At 46.9% G+C, this 20,683-nt stretch overlaps 1 protein-coding gene across 1 annotated transcript; it reads left to right on the plus strand.

Moving 5' to 3' along the window:
• The first annotated feature begins 212 nt into the window (after positions 1 to 212).
• LOC124029489 (multidrug resistance-associated protein 1-like) lies at positions 213 to 17,759 on the plus strand. Its single transcript, XM_046341182.1, has 6 exons — positions 213 to 388; positions 486 to 708; positions 14,888 to 15,019; positions 15,123 to 15,448; positions 17,297 to 17,491; positions 17,633 to 17,759. The coding sequence occupies exons 1-6, from the start codon at positions 234 to 236 to the stop codon at positions 17,757 to 17,759; spliced, it is 1,158 nt and encodes a 385-aa protein (XP_046197138.1). The 5' UTR covers positions 213 to 233.
• Positions 17,760 to 20,683: the final 2,924 nt, after the last annotated feature.

The following is a 20,683-nucleotide window of genomic DNA, read 5'->3' on the forward strand; positions in this document are numbered from 1 at the left end:
GTCTGTCTATATGCTGTAAGTACATTCCTGTCCACTAGATGGAGGAATCACATCACTGACTCACTGATCTGCTTTAGTTTCTGTAAGAAACACATGGAGACAGAGTTATGTTACTCGGCAAACTGCATTTTTCTCTTATACTCACCTTCTGTTCTTCCATTTCTCTCCTCCATCTATCTATCCTCTCTCTCTCTCAGTCATACTACAGGTCAGTCTCGGGTCAGGTGAGGAGGATGGTTTCAGACTCTGCCTCCTCTCTCTCATCCCTCCTTTCTGAGTCACACAGGGATGAGGTCACCAGTGGTAGTCATGACGACCCCTTGACCCGTTGCTATGGTGCCCTCAACGAGCACCTGGTGTGTCGCTACAACTGCATTTTATTGGACAGGTTAGAGGACAGGACCCTTTACACACAAACACATAACTCATACATATTACAAACACAGAAATAGTGTGTGTTATTAAAATGTTATATCTCTCTCTAGGTGGGTATCAGTGTGGTTGGATGCCTTTGCAGGACTGGTTCTGTTCCTGGTCTCTGTGACTCTACTGGACTCTGAGGTGGACCCCAGTACTGTAGGACTGGTCCTGACTTACACCCTCAGCCTGAGAGAGGTTCTTCATCTCCTGGTCCAAGCAAGCTGTGGCGTAGAGAGCAGTGCTGGTGCCATCCAGAAGATGGACCAACATGCACACATGGAGAGAGAGGTAGGCTACAGAGTAGAGAGAGAGAGGTAGGCTACAGAGTAGAGAGAGAGAGAGAGAGAGGTAGGCTACAGAGTAGAGAGAGAGAGGTAGGCTACAGAGTAGAGAGAGGTAGGCTTCAGAGTAGAGAGAGAGAGGTAGGCTACAGAGTAGAGAGAGAGAGAGAGAGAGGTAGGCTACAGAGTAGAGAGAGAGAGGTAGGCTACAGAGTAGAGAGAGAGAGGTAGGCTACAGAGTAGAGAGAGAGAGAGACGTACGCTACAGAGTAGAGAGAGAGAAATAGGTAGGCTACAGAGTAGAGAGCGAGAGAGGTAGGCTACAGAGTAGAGAGAGGTAGGCTACAGAGTAGAGAGAGGTAGGCTACAGAGTAGAGAGAGAGAGAGACGTACGCTACAGAGTAGAGAGAGAGAAATAGGTAGGCTACAGAGTAGAGAGCGAGAGAGGTAGGCTACAGAGTAGAGAGAGGTAGGCTACAGAGTAGAGAGTAGGCTACAGAGTAGAGAGAGAGAGAGGTAGGCTACAGAGTAGAGAGAGAGAGAAAGAGGTAGGCTACAGAGTAGAGCGAGAGGTAGGCTACAGAGTAGAGAGAGAGGTAGAGGTAGGCTACAGAGTAGAGAGAGAGAGGTAGGCTACAGAGTAGAGAGAGAGAGAGAGGTAGGCTACAGAGTAGAGAGAGAGAGGTAGGCTACAGAGTAGAGAGAGAGAGAGAGGTAGGCTACAGAGTAGAGCGAGCGAGGTAGGCTACAGAGTAGAGAGAGAGAGAGGTAGGCTACATATTAGAGAGAGAGAGGTAGGCTACAGAGTAGAGAGAGGTAGGCTACAGAGTATATATAGAGAGAGAGAGAGAGGTAGGCTACAGAGTAGAGAGAGGTAGGCTACAGAGTGGAGAGTGGTAGGCTACAGAGTAGAGAGTGGTAGGCTACAGAGTAGAGAGAGTGGTAGGCTACAGAGTAGAGAGAGAGGTAGGCTTCAGAGTAGAGAGAGAGAGGTAGGCTACAGAGTAGAGAGAGAGAGAGAGAGAGGTAGGCTACAGAGTAGAGAGAGGTAGGCTACAGAGTAGAGAGAGAGGTAGGCTACAGAGGTAGGCTACAGAGTAGAGAGAGAGGTAGGCTACAGAGTAGAGAGAGAGGTAGGCTACAGAGTAGAGAGAGAGAGGTAGGCTACAGAGTAGAGAGAGAGAGGTAGGCTACAGAGTAGAGAGAGAGAGGTAGGCTACAGAGTAGAGAGAGAGAGAGAGAGAGGTAGGCTACAGAGTAGAGAGAGAGAGAGAGAGAGGTAGGCTACAGAGTAGAGAGAGAGAGAGACGTACGCTACAGAGTAGAGAGAGAGAAATAGGTAGGCTACAGAGTAGAGAGCGAGAGAGGTAGGCTACAGAGTAGAGAGAGGTAGGCTACAGAGTAGAGAGAGAGGTAGGCTACAGAGTAGAGAGAGGTAGGCTACAGAGTAGAGAGAGAGAGAGGTAGGCTACAGAGTAGAGAGAGAGAGAGAGAGGTAGGCTACAGAGTAGAGAGAGAGAGAGAGGTAGGCTACAGAGTAGAGCGAGGTAGGCTACAGAGTAGAGAGAGAGAGAGGTAGGCTACATAGTTAGAGAGAGAGAGGTAGGCTACAGAGTAGAGAGAGGTAGGCTACAGAGTATATAGAGAGAGAGAGAGGTAGGCTACAGAGTAGAGAGGTAGAGAGAGTGGTAGGCTACAGAGTAGAGTGGTAGGCTACAGAGTAGAGAGTGGTAGGCTACAGAGTAGAGAGAGAGAGGCTTCAGAGTAGAGAGAGGAGGTAGGCTACAGAGTAGAGAGAGAGAGAGAGAGAGAGAGGTAGGCAGAGTACAGAGCTAGAGAGAGAGAGGTAGGCTACAGAGTAGAGAGAGGTAGGCTACAGAGTAGAGAGAGAGGTAGGCTACAGAGTAGAGAGAGAGGTAGGCTACAGAGTAGAGAGAGAGGTAGGCTACAGAGTAGAGAGAGAGGTAGGCTACAGAGTAGAGAGAGAGAGAGGTAGGCTACAGAGTAGAGAGAGAGAGGTAGGCTACAGAGTAGAGAGAGAGAGGTAGGCTACAGAGTAGAGAGAGAGGTAGGCAGAGTAGAGAGAGAGGTAGGCTACAGAGTAGAGAGAGAGAGGTAGGCTACAGAGTAGAGATAGAGAGAGGTAGGCTACAGAGTAGGCTACAGAGAGAGAGGTAGGCTACAGAGTAGAGAGAGAGAGAGGTAGGCTACAGAGTAGAGAGAGAGAGAGGTAGGCTACAGAGTAGAGCAGAGAGAGAGAGGTAGGCTAGCAGAGTAGGAGAGAGAGAGAGGTAGGCTACAGAGTAGAGAGAGAGAGAGAGGTAGGGCTAGAGAGAGAGAGAGAGGTAGGCTCAGAGTAGAGAGAGAGAGAGAGGTAGGCTTCAGAGGAGTAGCTAGAGAGAGAGGTAGGAGAGAGAGAGAGAGGAGAGGGCTACAGAGTAGAGAGAGAGAGAGAGGTAGGCTACAGAGTAGAGAGAGAGAGAGGTAGGCTACAGAGTAGAGAGAGAGAGGTAGGCTACAGAGTAGAGAGAGAGAGAGGTAGGCTACAGAGTAGAGAGAGAGAGAGGTAGGCTACAGAGTAGAGAGAGAGGTAGCTCAGAGAGAGAGGTAGGCTTCAGAGTAGAGAGAGAGAGAGGTAGGCTACAGGTAGAGAGAGAGAAGAGAGAGCTGAGAGAGAGAGAGTAGAGTAGAGAGAGTAGAGGTAGGCTACAGAGTAGAGAGAGAGAGAGAGGTAGGCTACAGAGTAGAGAGAGAGAGAGGTAGGCTACAGAGTAGAGAGAGAGAGAGGTAGGCTACAGAGTAGAGAGAGAGAGAGAGAGGTAGGCTACAGAGTAGAGAGAGAGAGGAGGCTAGGTAGAGAGAGAGAGAGAGAGGTAGGCTACAGAGTAGAGAGAGAGGTAGGCTACAGAGTAGAGAGAGAGAGGTAGGCTACAGAGTGAGAGAGAGGTAGGCTTCAGAGTAGAGAGAGAGAGAGGTAGGCTACAGAGTAGAGAGAGAGAGAGAGAGAGTGTAGGCTACAGGTAGAGAGAGAGGTAGGCTACAGAGTAGAGTAGAGAGAGAGGTAGGCTACAGAGTAGAGAGAGAGTGGTAGGCTACAGAGTAGAGAGAGAGGTAGGCTACAGAGTAGAGAGAGGTAGGCTACAGAGTAGAGAGAGAGAGAGGTAGGCTACAGAGTAGAGAGAGAGAAGAGAGGTAGGCTACAGAGTAGAGGTAGGCTATGAGTAGAGAGAGAGAGAGAGGTAGGCTACAGAGTAGAGAGAGAGAGAGCTACAGGTAGGCTACAGAGTAGAGAGAGAGGTAGGCTACAGAGTAGAGAGGTAGGCTACATATTAGAGAGAGAGAGTAGGCTACAGAGTAGAGAGAGGTAGGCTACAGAGTAGAGAGAGAGAGGTAGGCTACAGAGAGAGAGTAGGAGAGAGAGAGTGGTAGGCTACAGAGTAGCTACAGAGAGAGAGAGTGGTAGGCTACAGAGTAGAGAGAGAGAGAGAGAGAGGTAGGCTACAGAGTAGAGAGAGAGAAAGAGGTAGGCTACATAGTAGAGAGAGAGAGGTAGGCTACAGAGTAGAGAGAGAGAAATAGGTAGGCTACAGAGTAGAGAGAGAGAGAGAGGTAGGCTACAGAGTAGAGAGAGAGGTAGGCTACAGAGTAGAGAGAGAGAGTAGAGGTAGGCTACAGAGTAGAGAGAGAGAAAGAGGTAGGCTACAGAGTAGAGAGAGAGAGGTAGGCTACAGAGTAGAGAGAGAAATAGAGGTAGGCTACAGAGTAGAGAGAGGTAGGCTACAGAGTAGAGAGAGAGAGGTAGGCTACAGAGTAGAGAGAGAGAGGTAGGGCAGAGTAGAGAGAGAGAGAGAGGTAGGCTCCAGAGTAGAGAGAGAGAGAGGTAGGCTACAGAGTAGAGAGAGAGAGGCAGGTAGAGCTAGAGAGAGAGGTAGGCTCCAGAGTAGAGAGAGAGGTAGGCTCCAGAGTAGAGAGAGAGAGAGAGGTAGGCTACAGAGTAGAGAGAGAGAGAGGAGGTAGGCTACAGAGTAGAGAGAGAGTAGAGTAGGCTACAGAGTAGAGAGAGAGAGAGTAGGCTAGGTAAGAGAGAGAGAGAGAGGCTACAGAGTAGAGAGAGAGTAGCTCAGAGTAGAGAGAGAGGTAGGCTTCAGAGTAGAGAGAGAGAGAGAGGTAGGCTACAGAGAGAGAGTAGGCTAGAGAGTAGAGAGAGAGAGAGGTAGGCTACAGAGTAGAGAGCGAGAGAGGTAGGCTATAGAGTAGAGAGAGAGAGAGGTAGGCTATAGAGTAGAGAGAGAGAGAGGTAGGCTACAGAGTAGAGAGAGGTAGGCTACAGAGTAGAGAGAGGTAGGCTACAGAGTAGAGAGAGAGGTAGGCTACAGAGTTGAGAGAGATGTAGGCTTCAGAGTAGAGAGAGAGAGGTAGGCTACAGAGTAGAGAGAGAGAGAGAGAGAGGTAGGCTACAGAGTAGAGAGAGAGAGAGGTAGGCTACAGAGTAGAGAGAGAGAGAGAGAGACGTACGCTACAGAGTAGAGAGAGAGAAATAGGTAGGCTACAGAGTAGAGAGCGAGAGAGGTAGGCTACAGAGTAGAGAGAGGTAGGCTACAGAGTAGAGAGAGAGAGAGAGGTAGGCTACAGAGTAGAGAGAGAAAGAGGTAGGCTACAGAGTAGAGAGAGGTAGGCTACAGAGTAGAGAGAGAGGTAGAGGTAGGCTACAGAGTAGAGAGAGAGAGAGGTAGGCTACAGAGTAGAGAGAGAGAGAGAGGTAGGCTACAGAGTAGAGAGAGAGAGAGAGGTAGGCTACAGAGTAGAGCGAGGTAGGCTACAGAGTAGAGAGAGAGAGAGGTAGGCTACATATTAGAGAGAGAGAGGTAGGCTACAGAGTAGAGAGAGGTAGGCTACAGAGTATATATAGAGAGAGAGAGAGGTAGGCTACAGAGTAGAGAGAGGTAGGCTACAGAGTAGAGAGTGGTAGGCTACAGAGGAGAGAGTGGTAGGCTACAGAGTAGAGAGAGAGGTAGGCTTCAGAGTAGAGAGAGAGAGGTAGGCTACAGAGTAGAGAGAGAGAGAGAGAGAGGTAGGCTACAGAGTAGAGAGAGAGAGAGATGTAGGCTACAGAGTAGAGAGAGAGAGAGAGGTAGGCTACAGAGTAGAGAGAGAGAAATAGGTAGGCTACAGAGTAGAGAGCGAGAGAGGTAGGCTACAGAGTAGAGAGAGAGAGAGGTAGGCTACAGAGTAGAGAGAGAGAAAGAGGTAGGCTACAGAGTAGAGAGAGGTAGGCTACAGAGTAGAGAGAGAGAGGTAGAGGTAGGCTACAGAGTAGAGAGAGAGAGAGAGGTAGGCTACAGAGTAGAGAGAGAGAGGTACAGGCTACAGAGTAGAGAGAGAGGTAGGCTACAGAGTAGAGAGAGAGAGAGAGGTAGGCTACAGAGTAGAGAGAGAGAGAGAGAGAGGTAGGCTACAGAGTAGAGAGAGGTAGGCTACAGAGTAGAGAGAGAGAGAGGTAGGCTACAGAGTAGAGAGAGAGAGAGGTAGGCTACAGAGTAGAGAGAGGTAGGCTACAGAGTATATATAGAGAGAGAGAGAGGTAGGCTACAGAGTAGAGAGAGGTAGGCTACAGAGTAGAGAGTGGTAGGCTACAGAGTAGAGAGTGGTAGGCTACAGAGTAGAGAGAGGTAGGCTACAGAGTAGAGAGAGAGAGAGGTAGGCTACAGAGTAGAGAGAGAGAAATAGGTAGGCTACAGAGTAGAGAGAGAGAGATAGGTAGGCTACAGAGTAGAGAGATAGGTAGGCTACAGAGTAGAGAGATAGGTAGGCTACAGAGTAGAGATAGGTAGGCTACAGAGTAGAGAGAGGTAGGCTACAGGAGAGAGGTAGGCTACAGAGTAGAGAGAGAGAGAGGTAGGCTACAGAGTAGAGAGAGAGAGAGGTAGGCTACAGAGTAGAGAGAGAGGTAGGCTACAGAGTAGAGAGAGAGGTAGGCTACAGAGTAGAGAGAGGTAGGCTACAGAGTAGAGAGAAAGAGGTAGGCTACAGAGTAGAGAGAAAGAGGTAGGCTACAGAGTAGAGAGAAAGAGGTAGGCTACAGAGTAGAGAGAAATAGGTAGGCTACAGAGTAGAGAGAAATAGGTAGGCTACAGAGTAGAGAGAGAGAAATAGGTAGGCTACAGAGTAGAGAGAGGTAGGCTACAGAGTAGAGAGAGGTAGGCTACAGAGTAGAAAGAGGTAGGCTACAGTGTAGAGAGAAAGAGGTAGGCTACAGTGTAGAGAGAAAGAGGTAGGCTACAGAGTAGAGAGAAAGAGGTAGGCTACAGAGTAGAGAGAAAGAGGTAGGCTACAGAGTAGAGAGAGAGAAAGAGGTAGGCTACAGAGTAGAGAGAGAAAGAGGTAGGCTACAGAGTAGAGAGAAAGAGGTAGGCTACAGAGTAGAGAGAGAGAGGTAGGCTACAGAGTAGAGAGAGAGAGGTAGGCTACAGAGTAGAGAGAAAGAGGTAGGCTACAGAGAGAGAGAGAGGTAGGCTACAGAGTAGAGAGAGAGAGAGGTAGGCTACAGAGTAGAGAGAGAAAGAGGTAGGCTACAGAGAGAGAGAGGTAGGCTACAGAGAGAGAGAGAGAGGTAGGCTACAGAGTAGAGAGAGATGTAGGCTACAGAGCAGAGAGAGAGAGAGAGAGGTAGGCTACAGAGTAGAGAGTAGGCTGCAGAGTAGAGAGAGAGAGGTAGGCTACAGAGAGAGAGAGAGAGAGGTAGGCTACAGAGTAGAGAGAGAGAAAGAGGTAGGCTACAGAGTAGAGAGAGAGAGAGGTAGGCTACATAGTAGAGAGAGAAGAGAGGTAGGCTACAGAGAGAGAGAGAGAGAGAGGTAGGCTACAGAGAGAGAGAGAGAGAGGTAGGCTACAGAGTAGGCTAGAGAGAGAGATAGGTAGGCTACAGAGTAGAGAGAGAGGTAGGCTACAGAGTAGAGAGAGAGAGAGAGAGGTAGGCTACAGAGTAGAGAGAGAGAGAGGTAGGCTACAGAGTAGAGAGAGAGAGGTAGGCTACAGAGTAGAGAGAGGTAGGCTACAGAGTAGAGAGAGAGAGAGAGGTAGGCTACAGAGTAGAGAGAGAGAGAGAGGTAGGCTACAGAGTAGAGAGAGAGAGAGGTAGGCTACAGAGTAGAGAGAGAGAGGTAGGCTACAGAGTAGAGAGATAGGTAGCTACAGAGAGAGGCGAGAGAGGTAGGCTACAGAGAGAGAGGTAGGCTACAGATTAGAGAGAAAGGGGTAGGCTACAGAGTAGAGAGAAAGGGTAGGCTACAGAGAGAGGTAGGCTACAGGTAGAGAGAGGTAGGAGGTAGGGTAGGCTACAGAGAGAGAGGGGTAGCTACAGAGAGAGGTAGGCTACAGAGTAGAGGCTATGAGGAGAGGATAGGTAGGCTACAGAGTAGAGAGAGTAGGTAGGCTACAGTAGAGAGTAGGCTACAGGTAGAGGTAGGCTACAGATTAGAGAGAGAGAGAGGTAGGCTACAGTAGAGAGAGAGAGAGGTAGGCTACAGAGTAGAGAGAGAGAGGTAGGCTACAGAGTAGAGAGAGAGGTAGGGGCTACAGAGAGAGAGAGAGAGGTAGGCTACAGAGTAGAGAGAGAGAGGGTAGGCTACAGAGTAGAGAGAGAGAGAGGTAGGCTACAGAGTGAGAGAGAGAGGTAGGCTACAGAGTAGAGAGAGAGAGAGAGGGGTAGGCTACAGAGTAGAGAGAGAGAGAGGTAGGCTACAGAGTAGAGAGAGAGAGGTAGGCTACAGAGTAGGAGAGAGAGGAGGTAGCAGAGTGAGAGAGAGAGGTAGGCTGCAGAGTAGAGAGAGAGAGAGGTAGGCTACAGAGAGAGAGAGGTAGGCTACAGAATAGAGAGAGAGGGTAGGCTACAGAGTAGAGAGAGAGGTAGGCTACAGAGTAGAGAGAGAGAGAGAGGCTACAGGTAGGAGACAGGTAGGAGTAGAGAGAGAGAGAGAGGTAGGCTACAGAGTAGAGAGAGAAATAGGTAGGCTACAGAGTAGAGAGAGAGAGGGTAGGGCTACAGAGTAGAGAGAGAGAGGGGTAGGCTACAGAGTAGAGAGAGAGTAGAGAGGGGTAGGCTACAGAGTAGAGAGAGAGAGGTAGGCTACAGAGTAGAGAGAGAGAGAGAGGTAGGCTACAGAGTAGAGAAGAGAGAGAGGTAGGCTACAGAGTAGAGAGAGAGAGGTAGGCTACAGAGTAGGAGGCTACAGAGTAGAGGTAGGCTACAGAGTAGAGAGATAGGTAGGCTACAGAGTAGAGAGAGAGGTAGGCTACAGAGTAGGTAGGCTACAGAGTAGAGAGAGGTAGGCTACAGAGGTAGAGAGAGAAGAGAGGTAGGCTACAGAGTAGAGAGAGAGAGGTAGGCTACAGAGTAGAGAGAGAGAAGAGGTAGGCTACAGAGTAGAGAGAGAGAGAGAGAGGTAGGCTACAGAGTAGAGAGAGAGAGAGGTAGGCTACAGAGTAGAGAGAGAGAGAGGTAGGCTACAGAGTAGAGAGAAAGAGGTAGGCTACAGAGTAGAGAGAGAGAAAGAGGTAGGCTAGACAGAGAGAGAGAGAGGTAGAGACAGGTAGGCTAGAGAGAGAGTAGGCTGAGTAGAGAGAGAGAGAAGTAGGCTACAGAGTAGAGAGAGAGAGAGGTAGGCTACAGAGTAGAGAGAGGTAGGCTACAGAATAGAGAGAGGTAGGCTACAGAGTAGAGAGAAAGAGGTAGGCTACAGAGTAGAGAGAAAGAGGTAGGCTACAGAGTAGAGAGAAAGAGGTAGGCTACAGAGTAGAGAGAAAGAGGTAGGCTACAGAGTAGAGAGAGAGAAAGAGGTAGGCTACAGAGTAGAGAGAGAGAAAGAGGTAGGCTACAGAGTAGAGAGAGAGAAATAGGTAGGCTACAGAGTAGAGAGAAAGAGGTAGGCTACAGAGTAGAGAGAGAGGTAGGCTACAGAGTAGAGAAGAGAGAGAGGTAGGCTACAGAGAGAGAGAGAAGAGGTAGGCTACAGACAGAGAGAGAGAGAGGTAGGCTACAGAGTAGAGAGAGAGAAATAGGTAGGCTACAGAGTAGAGAGAGAGAAATAGGTAGGCTACAGAGTAGAGAGAGGTAGGCTACAGAGTAGAGAGAGGTAGGCTACAGAGTAGAGAGAGGTAGGCTACAGAGTAGAGAGAAAGAGAGACAGAGTAGAGAGAGAGGTAGGCTACAGAGTAGAGAGAGAGAGGTAGGCTACAGAGTAGGTTGGCTACAGAGAGAGAGAGGTAGGCTACAGAGTAGAGAGAAAGAGAGAGTAGAAGAGGTAGGCTACAGAGTAGAGAGTGGTAGGCTACAGAGTAGAGAGAGAGAGGTAGGCTACAGAGTAGAGAGAGAGAAAGAGGTAGGCTACATAGTAGAGAGAGAGGTAGGCTACAGAGTAGAGAGAGAGAAATAGGTAGGCTACAGAGTAGAGAGATAGAGAGAGGTAGGCTACAGAGTAGAGAGGTAGGCTACAGAGTAGAGAGATAGGTAGGCTACAGAGTAGAGAGAGGTAGGCTACAGAGTAGAGAGAGAGAGAGAGGTAGGCTACAGAGTAGAGAGAGAGAGAGGTAGGCTACAGAGTAGAGAGAGAGAGAGGTAGGCTACAGAGTAGAGAGAGAGAGAGGTAGGCTACAGAGTAGAGAGAGAGAGGTAGGCTACAGAGAGAGAGAGAGGTAGGCTACAGAGTAGAGGAGAGAGAAAGAGTAGGCTACAGAGTAGAGAGAGAGAGAGAGGTAGGCTACAGAGTAGAGAGGTAGGCTACAGAGAGAGAGTAGGCTACAGAGAGAAATAGGTAGGCTACAGAGTAGAGAGAGAGAGAGGTAGGCTACAGAGTAGAGAGAGAGGTAGGCTACAGTGTAGAGAGAGAGAGGGGTATGCTACAGAGTAGAGAGAGAGAGAAAGAGGTAGGCTACAGAGTAGAGAGGAGGTAGGCTACAGAGTAGAGAGAGGTAGGCTACAGAGTAGAGAGAGAGTAGGCTACAGAGTAGAGAGGGGTAGGCTACAGAGTAGAGAGAGAGGTAGGCTACAGAGTAGAGAGAGAGGAGAGGCTACAGAGTAGAGAGAGAGGTAGGCTACAGAGTAGAGAGAGGTAGGCTACAGAGTAGAGAGAGAGGTAGGCTACAGAGTAGAGAGAGAGAAGAGGTAGGCTACAGAGTAGAGAGAGAGAGGTAGGCTACAGAGTAGAGAGAGAGAGAGGTAGGCTACAGAGTAGAGAGAGAGAAATAGGTAGGCTACAGAGTAGAGAGAGGTAGGCTACAGAGTAGAGAGAGGTAGGCTACAGAGTAGAGGGAGGTAGGCTACAGAGTAGAGAGAGAGAGAGAGAGAGAGGTGGCTACAGAGTAGAGAGAGAGAGAGGTAGGCTACAGAGTAGAGAGAGAGAGAGGTAGGCTACAGAGTAGAGAGAGAGAAAGAGGTAGGCTACAGAGTAGAGAGTGGTAGGCTACAGAGTAGAGAGAGAGAGGTAGGCTACAGAGTAGAGAGAGAGAAAGAGGTAGGCTACATAGTAGAGAGAGAGGTAGGCTACAGAGTAGAGAGAGAGAAATAGGTAGGCTACAGAGTAGAGAGGTAGGCTACAGAGTAGAGAGAGAGATACAGGTAGGCTACAGAGTAGAGAGAGAGGCTAGGCACAGAGTAGAGAGAGAGAGAGGAGGGAGCTACAGAGTAGAGAGAGAGAGAGGTAGGCTACAGAGTATATAGAGAGAGAGAGGTAGGCTACAGAGTAGAGAGAGGTAGGCTACAGAGTAGAGAGAGAGGTAGGCTACAGAGAGAGAGAGAGAGGTAGGCTACAGAGTAGAGAGAGAGAGAGAGAGGTAGGCTACAGAGTAGAGAGAGAAATAGGTAGGCTACAGAGTAGAGAGCGAGAGAGGTAGGCTACAGAGTAGAGAGAGGTAGGCTACAGATTAGAGAGAGAGAGGGGTATGCTACAGAGTAGAGAGAGAGAAAGAGGTAGGCTACAGAGTAGAGAGAGGTAGGCTACAGAGTAGAGAGAGGTAGGCTACAGAGTAGAGAGGTAGGCTACAGAGTAGAGAGGGGTAGGCTACAGAGTAGAGAGAGGTAGGCTACAGAGTAGAGAGAGAGCGAGAGAGGCTACAGAGTAGAGAGAGAGAAATAGGTAGGCTACAGAGTAGAGAGAGGTAGGCTACAGAGTAGAGAGAGAGGTAGGCTACAGAGTAGAGAGAGAGAAAGAGGTAGGCTACAGAGTAGAGAGAGAGAGGTAGGCTACAGAGTAGAGAGAGAGGTAGGCTACAGAGTAGAGAGAGAGAGGTAGGCTACAGAGTAGAGAGAGAGGTAGGCTACAGAGTAGAGAGAGGTAGGCTACAGAGTAGAGAGAGAGAGGTAGGCTACAGAGTAGAGAGAGGTAGGCTACAGAGTAGAGAGAGGTAGGCTACAGAGTAGAGAGGGGTAGGCTACAGAGTAGAGAGAGGTAGGCTACAGAGTAGAGAGAGGACACAGATACAGCAGTGTTATGGTATTAAACAGAGTAGAGAGGACACAGATACAGCAGTGTTATGGTATTAAACAGAGTAGAGAGGACACAGATACAGCACTGTTATGGTATTAAACAGAGTAGAGAGGACACAGATACAGCACTGTTATGGTATTAAACAGAGTAGAGAGAGGACACAGATACAGCACTGTTATGGTATTAAACAGAGTAGAGAGGACACAGATACAGCAGTGTTATGGTATTAAACAGAGTAGAGAGGACACAGATACAGCAGTGTTATGGTATTAAACAGAGTAGAGAGAGGACACAGATACAGCACTGTTATGGTATTAAACAGAGTAGAGAGGACACAGATACAGCACTGTTATGGTATTAAACAGAGTAGTGAGGACACAGATACAGCACTGTTATGGTATTAAACAGAGTAGAGAGAGGACACAGATACAGCACTGTTATGGTATTAAACAGAGTAGAGAGGACACAGATACAGCACTGTTATGGTCCAATTTGTAAGTCGCTCTGGATAAGAGCGTCTGCTAAATGACTTAAATGTAATGTAAATGTAAATGTATTAAACAGAGTAGAGAGAGGACACAGATACAGCACTGTTATGGTATTAAACAGAGTAGAGAGAGGACACAGATACAGCACTGTTATGGTATTAAACAGAGTAGAGAGGACACAGATACAGCAGTGTTATGGTATTAAACAGAGTAGATAGGACACAGATACAGCAGTGTTATGGTATTAAACAGAGTAGAGAGGACACAGATACAGCAGTGTTATGGTATTAAACAGAGTAGAGAGAGGACACAGATACAGCAGTGTTTTGGTATTAAACAGAGTAGAGAGGACACAGATACAGCAGTGTTATGGTATTAAACATAGTAGAGAGAGGACACAGATACAGCACTGTTATGGTATTAAACAGAGTAGAGAGGACACAGATACAGCAGTGTTATGGTATTAAACTGAGTAGAGAGAGGACACAGATACAGCACTGTTATGGTATTAAACAGAGTAGAGAGAGGACACAGATACAGCACTGTTATGGTATTAAACAGAGTAGAGAGGACACAGATACAGCACTGTTATGGTATTAAACAGAGTAGAGAGAGGACACAGATACAGCAGTGTTATGGTATTAAACAGAGTAGAGAGGACACAGATACAGCAGTGTTATGGTATTAAACAGAGTAGAGAGGACACAGATACAGCAGTGTTATGGTATTAAACAGAGTAGAGAGGACACAGATACAGCACTGTTATGGTATTAAACAGAGTAGAGAGAGGACACAGATACAGCACTGTTATGGTATTAAACAGAGTAGAGGACACAGATACAGCAGTGTTATGGTATTAAACAGAGTAGAGAGGACACAGATACAGCAGTGTTATGGTATTAAACAGAGTAGAGAGGACACAGATACAGCAGTGTTATGGTATTAAACAGAGTAGAGAGGACACAGATACAGCACTGTTATGGTATTAAACAGAGTAGAGAGGACACAGATACAGCAGTGTTATGGTATTAAACAGAGTAGAGAGGACACAGATACAGCACTGTTATGGTATTAAACAGAGTAGAGAGGACACAGATATACAATACCAGTCAAGAGTTTGGACACACCTACTCATTCAAAGGTTTTTCTTTATTTTTACTATTTTCTACATTGGAATCATGTAGTAACCAAAAAAGTGTTAAACAAATCTAAATATATTTGAGATTCTTCAAGGTAGCCACCCTTTGCCTTGATGGCAGCTTTGCATACTCTTGGCATTCTCTCAAACAGCTTCACCTGAAATGCAACAGTCTTGAAGGAGTTCCCACATATGCTGAGCACTTGTTGGCTGCTTTTTCCTTCACTCTGCGGTCCAGCTCATCCCAAACCATCTCAACTGGGTTGAGATCTGGTGATTGTGGAGGCCAGGTCATCTGATGCAGCACTCCATCACCCTGTGTATTGGTCAAATAGCCCTTACACAGGCTGGAAGTGTGTTGGATCATTGTCGTCTTGAAAAACAAATGATAGTACCACTAAGCGCAAACCAGATGGGATGGTGTATCGCTGCATAATGCTCTAATGGACATATCCTCTACCTGCAGCAGAGGTAACTCTGGGTCTTTCCTGTGGCGGTCCTCATGAGAGACAGTTTCATCATAAACGCTTGATGGTTTTTGCGACTGCGCTTGAAGAAACTTTCAAAGTTCTTGACATTTTTCGCATTTACTGACCTACATGTCTTAAAGTAATGATGAACTGTCATTCCTCTTTGCTTATTTGAGCTGTTCTTGGCATAATATGGAATTGGTCTTTTACCAAACAGGGCTATCTTCTGTATACCACCCCTACCTTGTCACAACACAACTGATTGGCTCAAATGCATTACGAAGGAAAGAAATTCCACAAATTAACTTTTAATTGAAATGCATTCCAGGTGAATACCTCATGAAGCTGGTTGAGAGAATGCCAAGAGTGTGCAAAGCTGTCATCAAGGCAAAGGGTGGCTGCTTTGAAAAATCTCAAATATAAAATATATTTTGATTAACACTTTTTGTGGTTATACATGATTCCATGTGTTATTTCATAGTTGATGTCTTAACTGTTATTCTACAATGTAGAAAATAGTACAAACAAAGAAAAATTCTTGAATGAGTAGGTTTGTCCAAACTTTTGACAAGTACTGTATATCACTCCCTCTCTTCTCTTCCTCTCTCAGCCCCCCTGGTCTGTGCCCTGTAGAGCACCCCCTAGCTGGCCAAAGGAGGGAGTGGTGGAGTTCAGGAGCTATGAGACGGAGCTTAACCCATCACCCGCTGAACTGTCTTTTTGCACCCGGACCAGAGAGAAGGTTTGTGTGTGAGCCTTGATTCTCTGTGTGTGTTTGTGTGTACTTTGCTGTAGGTGTGTGAATGTGTACATGTATATACTACTAGGTTTATGTTATTCTACAGGTTGGTGTGGTGAGCAGATCAGGAGCAGAGCTGGACGCCATAACCAGTTCTCTTTTCCGATTGGTGGAGGGCCGAAGGGGCGTGTTGATGATTGACGGGGTGGACATCTCTAGTGTGGGACTCCATGACCTTCGCAGCCGGTTGGCGGTCATTGCTCGGGTTCCAACTCTGTTCTCCTGTTCACTGCGCTCCAACCTGGACCCCTGGGGTTGCCATGGGGATGCCCAGGTGTGGCAGGCACTGGAGAGGTGCCACCTGAAGGAAAGGGTCAGCTTGCTGCCAGGACAGCTCCTCTACCCACTACAACACGGGGGGGCCGGGCTCAGGTAGGTATGAGACAGCTGTATACGGGTACAGGTGTGAGAGAGACAGGTACAGGTGTGAGAGAGACAGGTACAGGTGTGAGAGAGACAGGTACAGGTGTGAGAGAGACAGGTACAGGTGTGAGAGAGACAGGTACAGGTGTGTGAAAGACAGGTACAGGTGTGTGAGAGACAGGTACAGGTGTGTGAGAGACAGGGGTCCAGTGTGAGAGACAGGTACAGGTGTGTGAGAGACAGGTACAGGTGTGAGAGAGACAGGTACAGGTGTGAGAGAGACAGGTACAGGTGTGAGAGAGAGAGGGAGACAGGCACAGGTGTGTGTGAGAGAGGGAGACAGGTACAGGTGTGTGTGTGTGTGTGTGAGAGAGAGAGAGAGAGAGAGAGAGAGAGAGAGAGAGAGAGAGAGAGAGAGAGAGAGAGAGAGAGAGAGAAAGAGAGAGAGAGAGACCGGTGTGTGAGAGAGACAGGTGCAGGTGTGTGAGAGAGAGACAGGTGCAGGTGTGAGAGAGATACAGGTGCAGATGTGAGAGAGGTGCAGGTGTGAGAGTGAGAGACAGGTGCAGGTGTGTGAGAGAGAGACAGGTGCAGTTGTGAGAGAGATACAGGTGCAGATGTGAGAGTGGTGCGGGTGTGAGAGAGAGAGGTGCAGGTGTGTGAGAGAGACAGGTACAGGTGTGTGAGAGAGAGAGGCAGGTGTGTGAGAGAGAGACAGGTACAGGTGTGTGAGAGAGAGACAGGTACAGGTGTGTGAGAGAGAGACAGGTACAGGTGTGAGAGAGAGGCAGGTGTGAGAGAGAGACAGGTGCAGGTGTGTGAGAGAGGGACAGATACAGGTGTGAGAGTGAGAGACAGGTGTGAGAGTGAGAGACAGGTGCAGGTGTTAGAGAGATGCAGGTGTGTGAGAGAGAGAGACAGGTACAGGTGTGAGAGAGAGGCAGGTGCAGGTGTATGAGAGAGAGACTGGTGCAGGTGTGAGAGTGAGAGACTGGTGCAGGTGTGAGAGTGAGAGACAGGTGCAGGTGTGAGAGAGAGAGACAGGTGCAGGTGTGAGAGAGAGAGACAGGTGCAGGTGTGAGAGAGAGAGGCAGGTGCAGGTGTGTGAGAGATAGGTGCAGGTGTGAGAGTGAGAGACAGGTGCAGGTGTGAGAGAGAGAGAGAGAGAGAGAGAGAGAGAGAGAGAGAGACAGGTACAGGTGTGAGAGAGAGGCAGATGTGAGAGAGAGAGACAGGTGCAGGTATGAGAGAGAGAGAGAGACAGGTGCAGGTGAGAGAGAGAGAGAGAGAGAGAGAGAGAGAGAGAGAGAGAGAGAGAGAGAGAGAGAGAGAGAGACAGGTACAGGTGTGAGAGAGAGAGAGACAGGTACAGGTGTGAGAGAGAGATAGGTAGAGGTGGGAGAGAGAGAGAGGTGCAGGTGTGAGAGAGAGAGAGACAGGTACAGGTGTGTGAGAGAGAGACAGGTGCAGGTATGAGAGAGAGAGAGACAGGTGCAGGTGTGAGAGAGAGAGAGACAGGTACAGGTGTGAGAGAGAGATAGGTACAGGTGGGAGAGAGAGAGACAGGTACAGGTGTTAGAGAGAGACAGGTGTGCATGTGAAACGTATGTGGCAGATTGACAAGTGTGTAGACTAAAATCAGAGGAGGCTGGTGGGATGAATTATAGGAGGACAGGCTCATTGTAATGGCTGGAATGGAATCAAATGTGGTTTCCATATGTCTGATGTGTTTGATAAGTTCCATTTAATCCATTCCAGCCATTACAATGTGCCTGTCCTCCTATAGCTCCTCCCACCAGCCTCCTCTGACTAAAATCAACCTCAACCGTAAACCTCAGTCTGCAACTCCCTCTCCAGCTCCAGTGAGAGGAGGCTGCTGTGTGTGTGTCGTGCCCTGTTGAAGGGCTGTGTTGTCCTGGTAGTGGAGGACCCTATTCCCCCTGTAGACGTCCACACTGAGAGGCTGCTCCAGAGCATCATACACACACACTTCTCCCACTGCACCGGGCTGTATCTAACACAGAACCCTGGGAGCGTCACACACACTGACAGGTGAGGGTTACTGAGATCTGTGTTCCTCTGTGGGATTTGTGTTCTGTCATTTCATTTTATAAGAAGAGATTAATGTTGCTCACTTTTTTCCATATGCTTGACCATCTCTCTTTCCCCCTCCTTCTCTCCCTGCCTCTCCAGGGTGTTGGTGTTAGATGGGGGACGTGTGGCTGAATTTGACTGCGCCTCTGCTCTCCTCCAGAGGGGGGCACTGTTCTCCCAGCTGCTCTCTGAGACACATAGAAACCAAGACACAGAAGAAGAGTGAAGAATGAGGGTGGAAATTGGTATTAGGAACAGAACTAGGATAATTTTACCCATGATCATAATGATGCTGGACTAGCTGTTTGATTTTGCTCAGTTGTTTGAAGCATTGGGTTTCAACACCAGAGTAATAACACCAGATTAATAACACCAGAGTAATAACACCAGAGTTGTGGGTTTCAACACCAGAGTTGTGGTTTCAACACCAGAGTAATAACACCAGATTAATAACACCAGAATAATAACACCAGAGTTGTGGGTTTCAACACCAGAGTAATAACACCCGAATAATAACACCAGAGTTGTGGGTTTCAACATCAGAATAATAACACCAGAGTTGTGGGTTTCAACACCAGAATAATAACACCAGAGTTGTGGGTTTCAACATCAGAGTAATAACACCAGAGTAATAACACCAGAGTAATAACACCAGAGTAATAACACCAGAGTTGTGGGTTTCAACACCAGAGTAATAACACCAGAGTAATAACACCAGAGTTGTGGGTTTCAACATCAGAGTAATAACACCAGTATAATAACACCAGAGTTGTGGGTTTCAACACCAGAGTAATAACACCAGAGTAATAACACCAGAGTTGTGGGTTTCAACATCAGAGTAATAACACCAGTATAATAACACCAGAGTTGTGGGTTTCAACACCAGAATAATAACACCAGAGTAATAACACCAGAGCAATAACACCAGAGTTGTGGGTTTCAACACCAGAGTAATAACATCAGAGTAATAACACCAGAGTTGTGGGTTTCAACACCAGAGTAATAACACCAGAATAATAACACCAGAATAATAACACAAGATTAATAACACCAGAATAATAACACCAGAATAATAACACCAGAGTAATAACACCAGAGTAATAACACCAGAATAATAACACCAGAGTAATAACACCAGAATAATAACACCAGAATAATAACACCAGAGTAATAACACCAGAATAATAACACCAGAATAATAACACCAGAGGTGTGGGTTTCAACACCAGAGTAATAACACCAGAGTAATAACACCAGAATAATAATACCAGAGGTGTGGGTTTCAACACCAGAGTAATAACACCAGAATAATAACACCAGAGTTGTGGGTTTCAACATCAGAATAATAACACCAGAGTTGTGGGTTTCAACACCAGAATAATAACACCAGAGTTGTGGGTTTCAACACCAGAATAATAACACCAGAGTAATAACACCAGAATAATAACACCAGAGTTGTGGGTTTCAACACCAGAATAATAACACCAGAGTAATAACACCAGAATAATAACACCAGAGTTGTGGGTTTCAACACCAGAATAATAACACCAGAGTAATAACACCAGAGTTGTGGGTTTCAACACCAGAATAATAACACCAGAGTAATAACACCAGAGTTGTGGGTTTCAACACCAGAATAATAACACCAGAGTAATAACACCAGAATAATAACACCAGAATAATAACACCAGAGTTGTGGGTTTCAACACCAGAATAATAACACCAGAGTAATAACACCAGAATAATAACACCAGAATAATAACACCAGAGTTGTGGGTTTCAACACCAGAATAATAACACCAGAGTAATAACACCAGAGTTGTGGGTTTCAACACCAGAATAATAACACCAGAGTAATAACACCAGAATAATAACACCAGAGTTGTGGGTTTCAACACCAGAATAATAACACCAGAGTAATAACACCAGAGTTGTGGGTTTCAACACCAGAATAATAACACCAGAGTAATAACACCAGAATAATAACACCAGAGTAATAACACCAGAATAATAACACCAGAGTTGTGGGTTTCAACACCAGAATAATAACACCAGAGTAATAACACCAGAATAATAACACCAGAGTTGTGGGTTTCAACACCAGAATAATAACACCAGAGTAATAACACCAGAATAATAACACCAGAGTTGTGGGTTTCAACACCAGAATAATAACACCAGAGTAATAACACCAGAATAATAACACCAGAGTTGTGGGTTTCAACACCAGAATAATAACACCAGAGTAATAACACCAGAGTTGTGGGTTTCAACACCAGAATAATAACACCAGAGTAATAACACCAGAGTTGTGGGTTTCAACACCAGAATAATAACACCAGAGTAATAACACCAGAATAATAACACCAGAATAATAACACCAGAGTTGTGGGTTTCAACACCAGAATAATAACACCAGAGTTGTGATTTTCAACACCAGAGTAATAACACCAGAGTTGTGGGTTTCAACACCAGAATAATAACACCAGAGTTGTGGGTTTCAACACCAGAGTAATAACACCAGAGTTGTGGGTTTCAACACCAGAGTAATAACACCCGAGTTGTGGGTTTCAACACCAGAATAATAACACCAGAGTTGTGGGACACTTTGGATAAAAGCATCTGCTAAATGACCATATTATTATATTACCATGTGTTAAGTGCCCCTCGTAAGAGGATCCTAAAGGGCTATACATTGTGATGAGGTTACTCATCCTCTACCAGCAGCGTCCATCTTGGCTCAATAGGGCTATCTGGTTGCCGTGACTGTGATGCTTTTGCAATATGGTCAATGTGAAACTGAGTTATAGAGGAACCGCATGGACTGTGGCCAGGGCTTTAAGTGTACTCAGACTATGTGGTGATACAGGATCAATACTAAAAGTACAACAAATACAACACAGTAAGCACAGCACTCAATACATACAGCAAGTTTATCTTAATGACTGACACCAGCACAACAAACTACTGCCTGGACTACAGACTCTCTCTGTGTCTCTCTCCCATCCCCCTTCTCTTAATTTATCTTTTACTTCTCTCTCTCTCTCTCTCTCTCTCTCTCTCTCTCTCTCTCTCTCTCTCTCTCTCTCTCTCTCTCTCTCTCTCTCTTCCTCCCAACTGCCCTTCTCTTAATTTATCTTTCATTTCTCT

Source organism: Oncorhynchus gorbuscha, unplaced genomic scaffold (assembly GCF_021184085.1).
Source record: "Oncorhynchus gorbuscha isolate QuinsamMale2020 ecotype Even-year unplaced genomic scaffold, OgorEven_v1.0 Un_scaffold_6555, whole genome shotgun sequence".
In the NCBI taxonomy this organism is placed as follows: domain Eukaryota; kingdom Metazoa; phylum Chordata; class Actinopteri; order Salmoniformes; family Salmonidae; genus Oncorhynchus; species Oncorhynchus gorbuscha.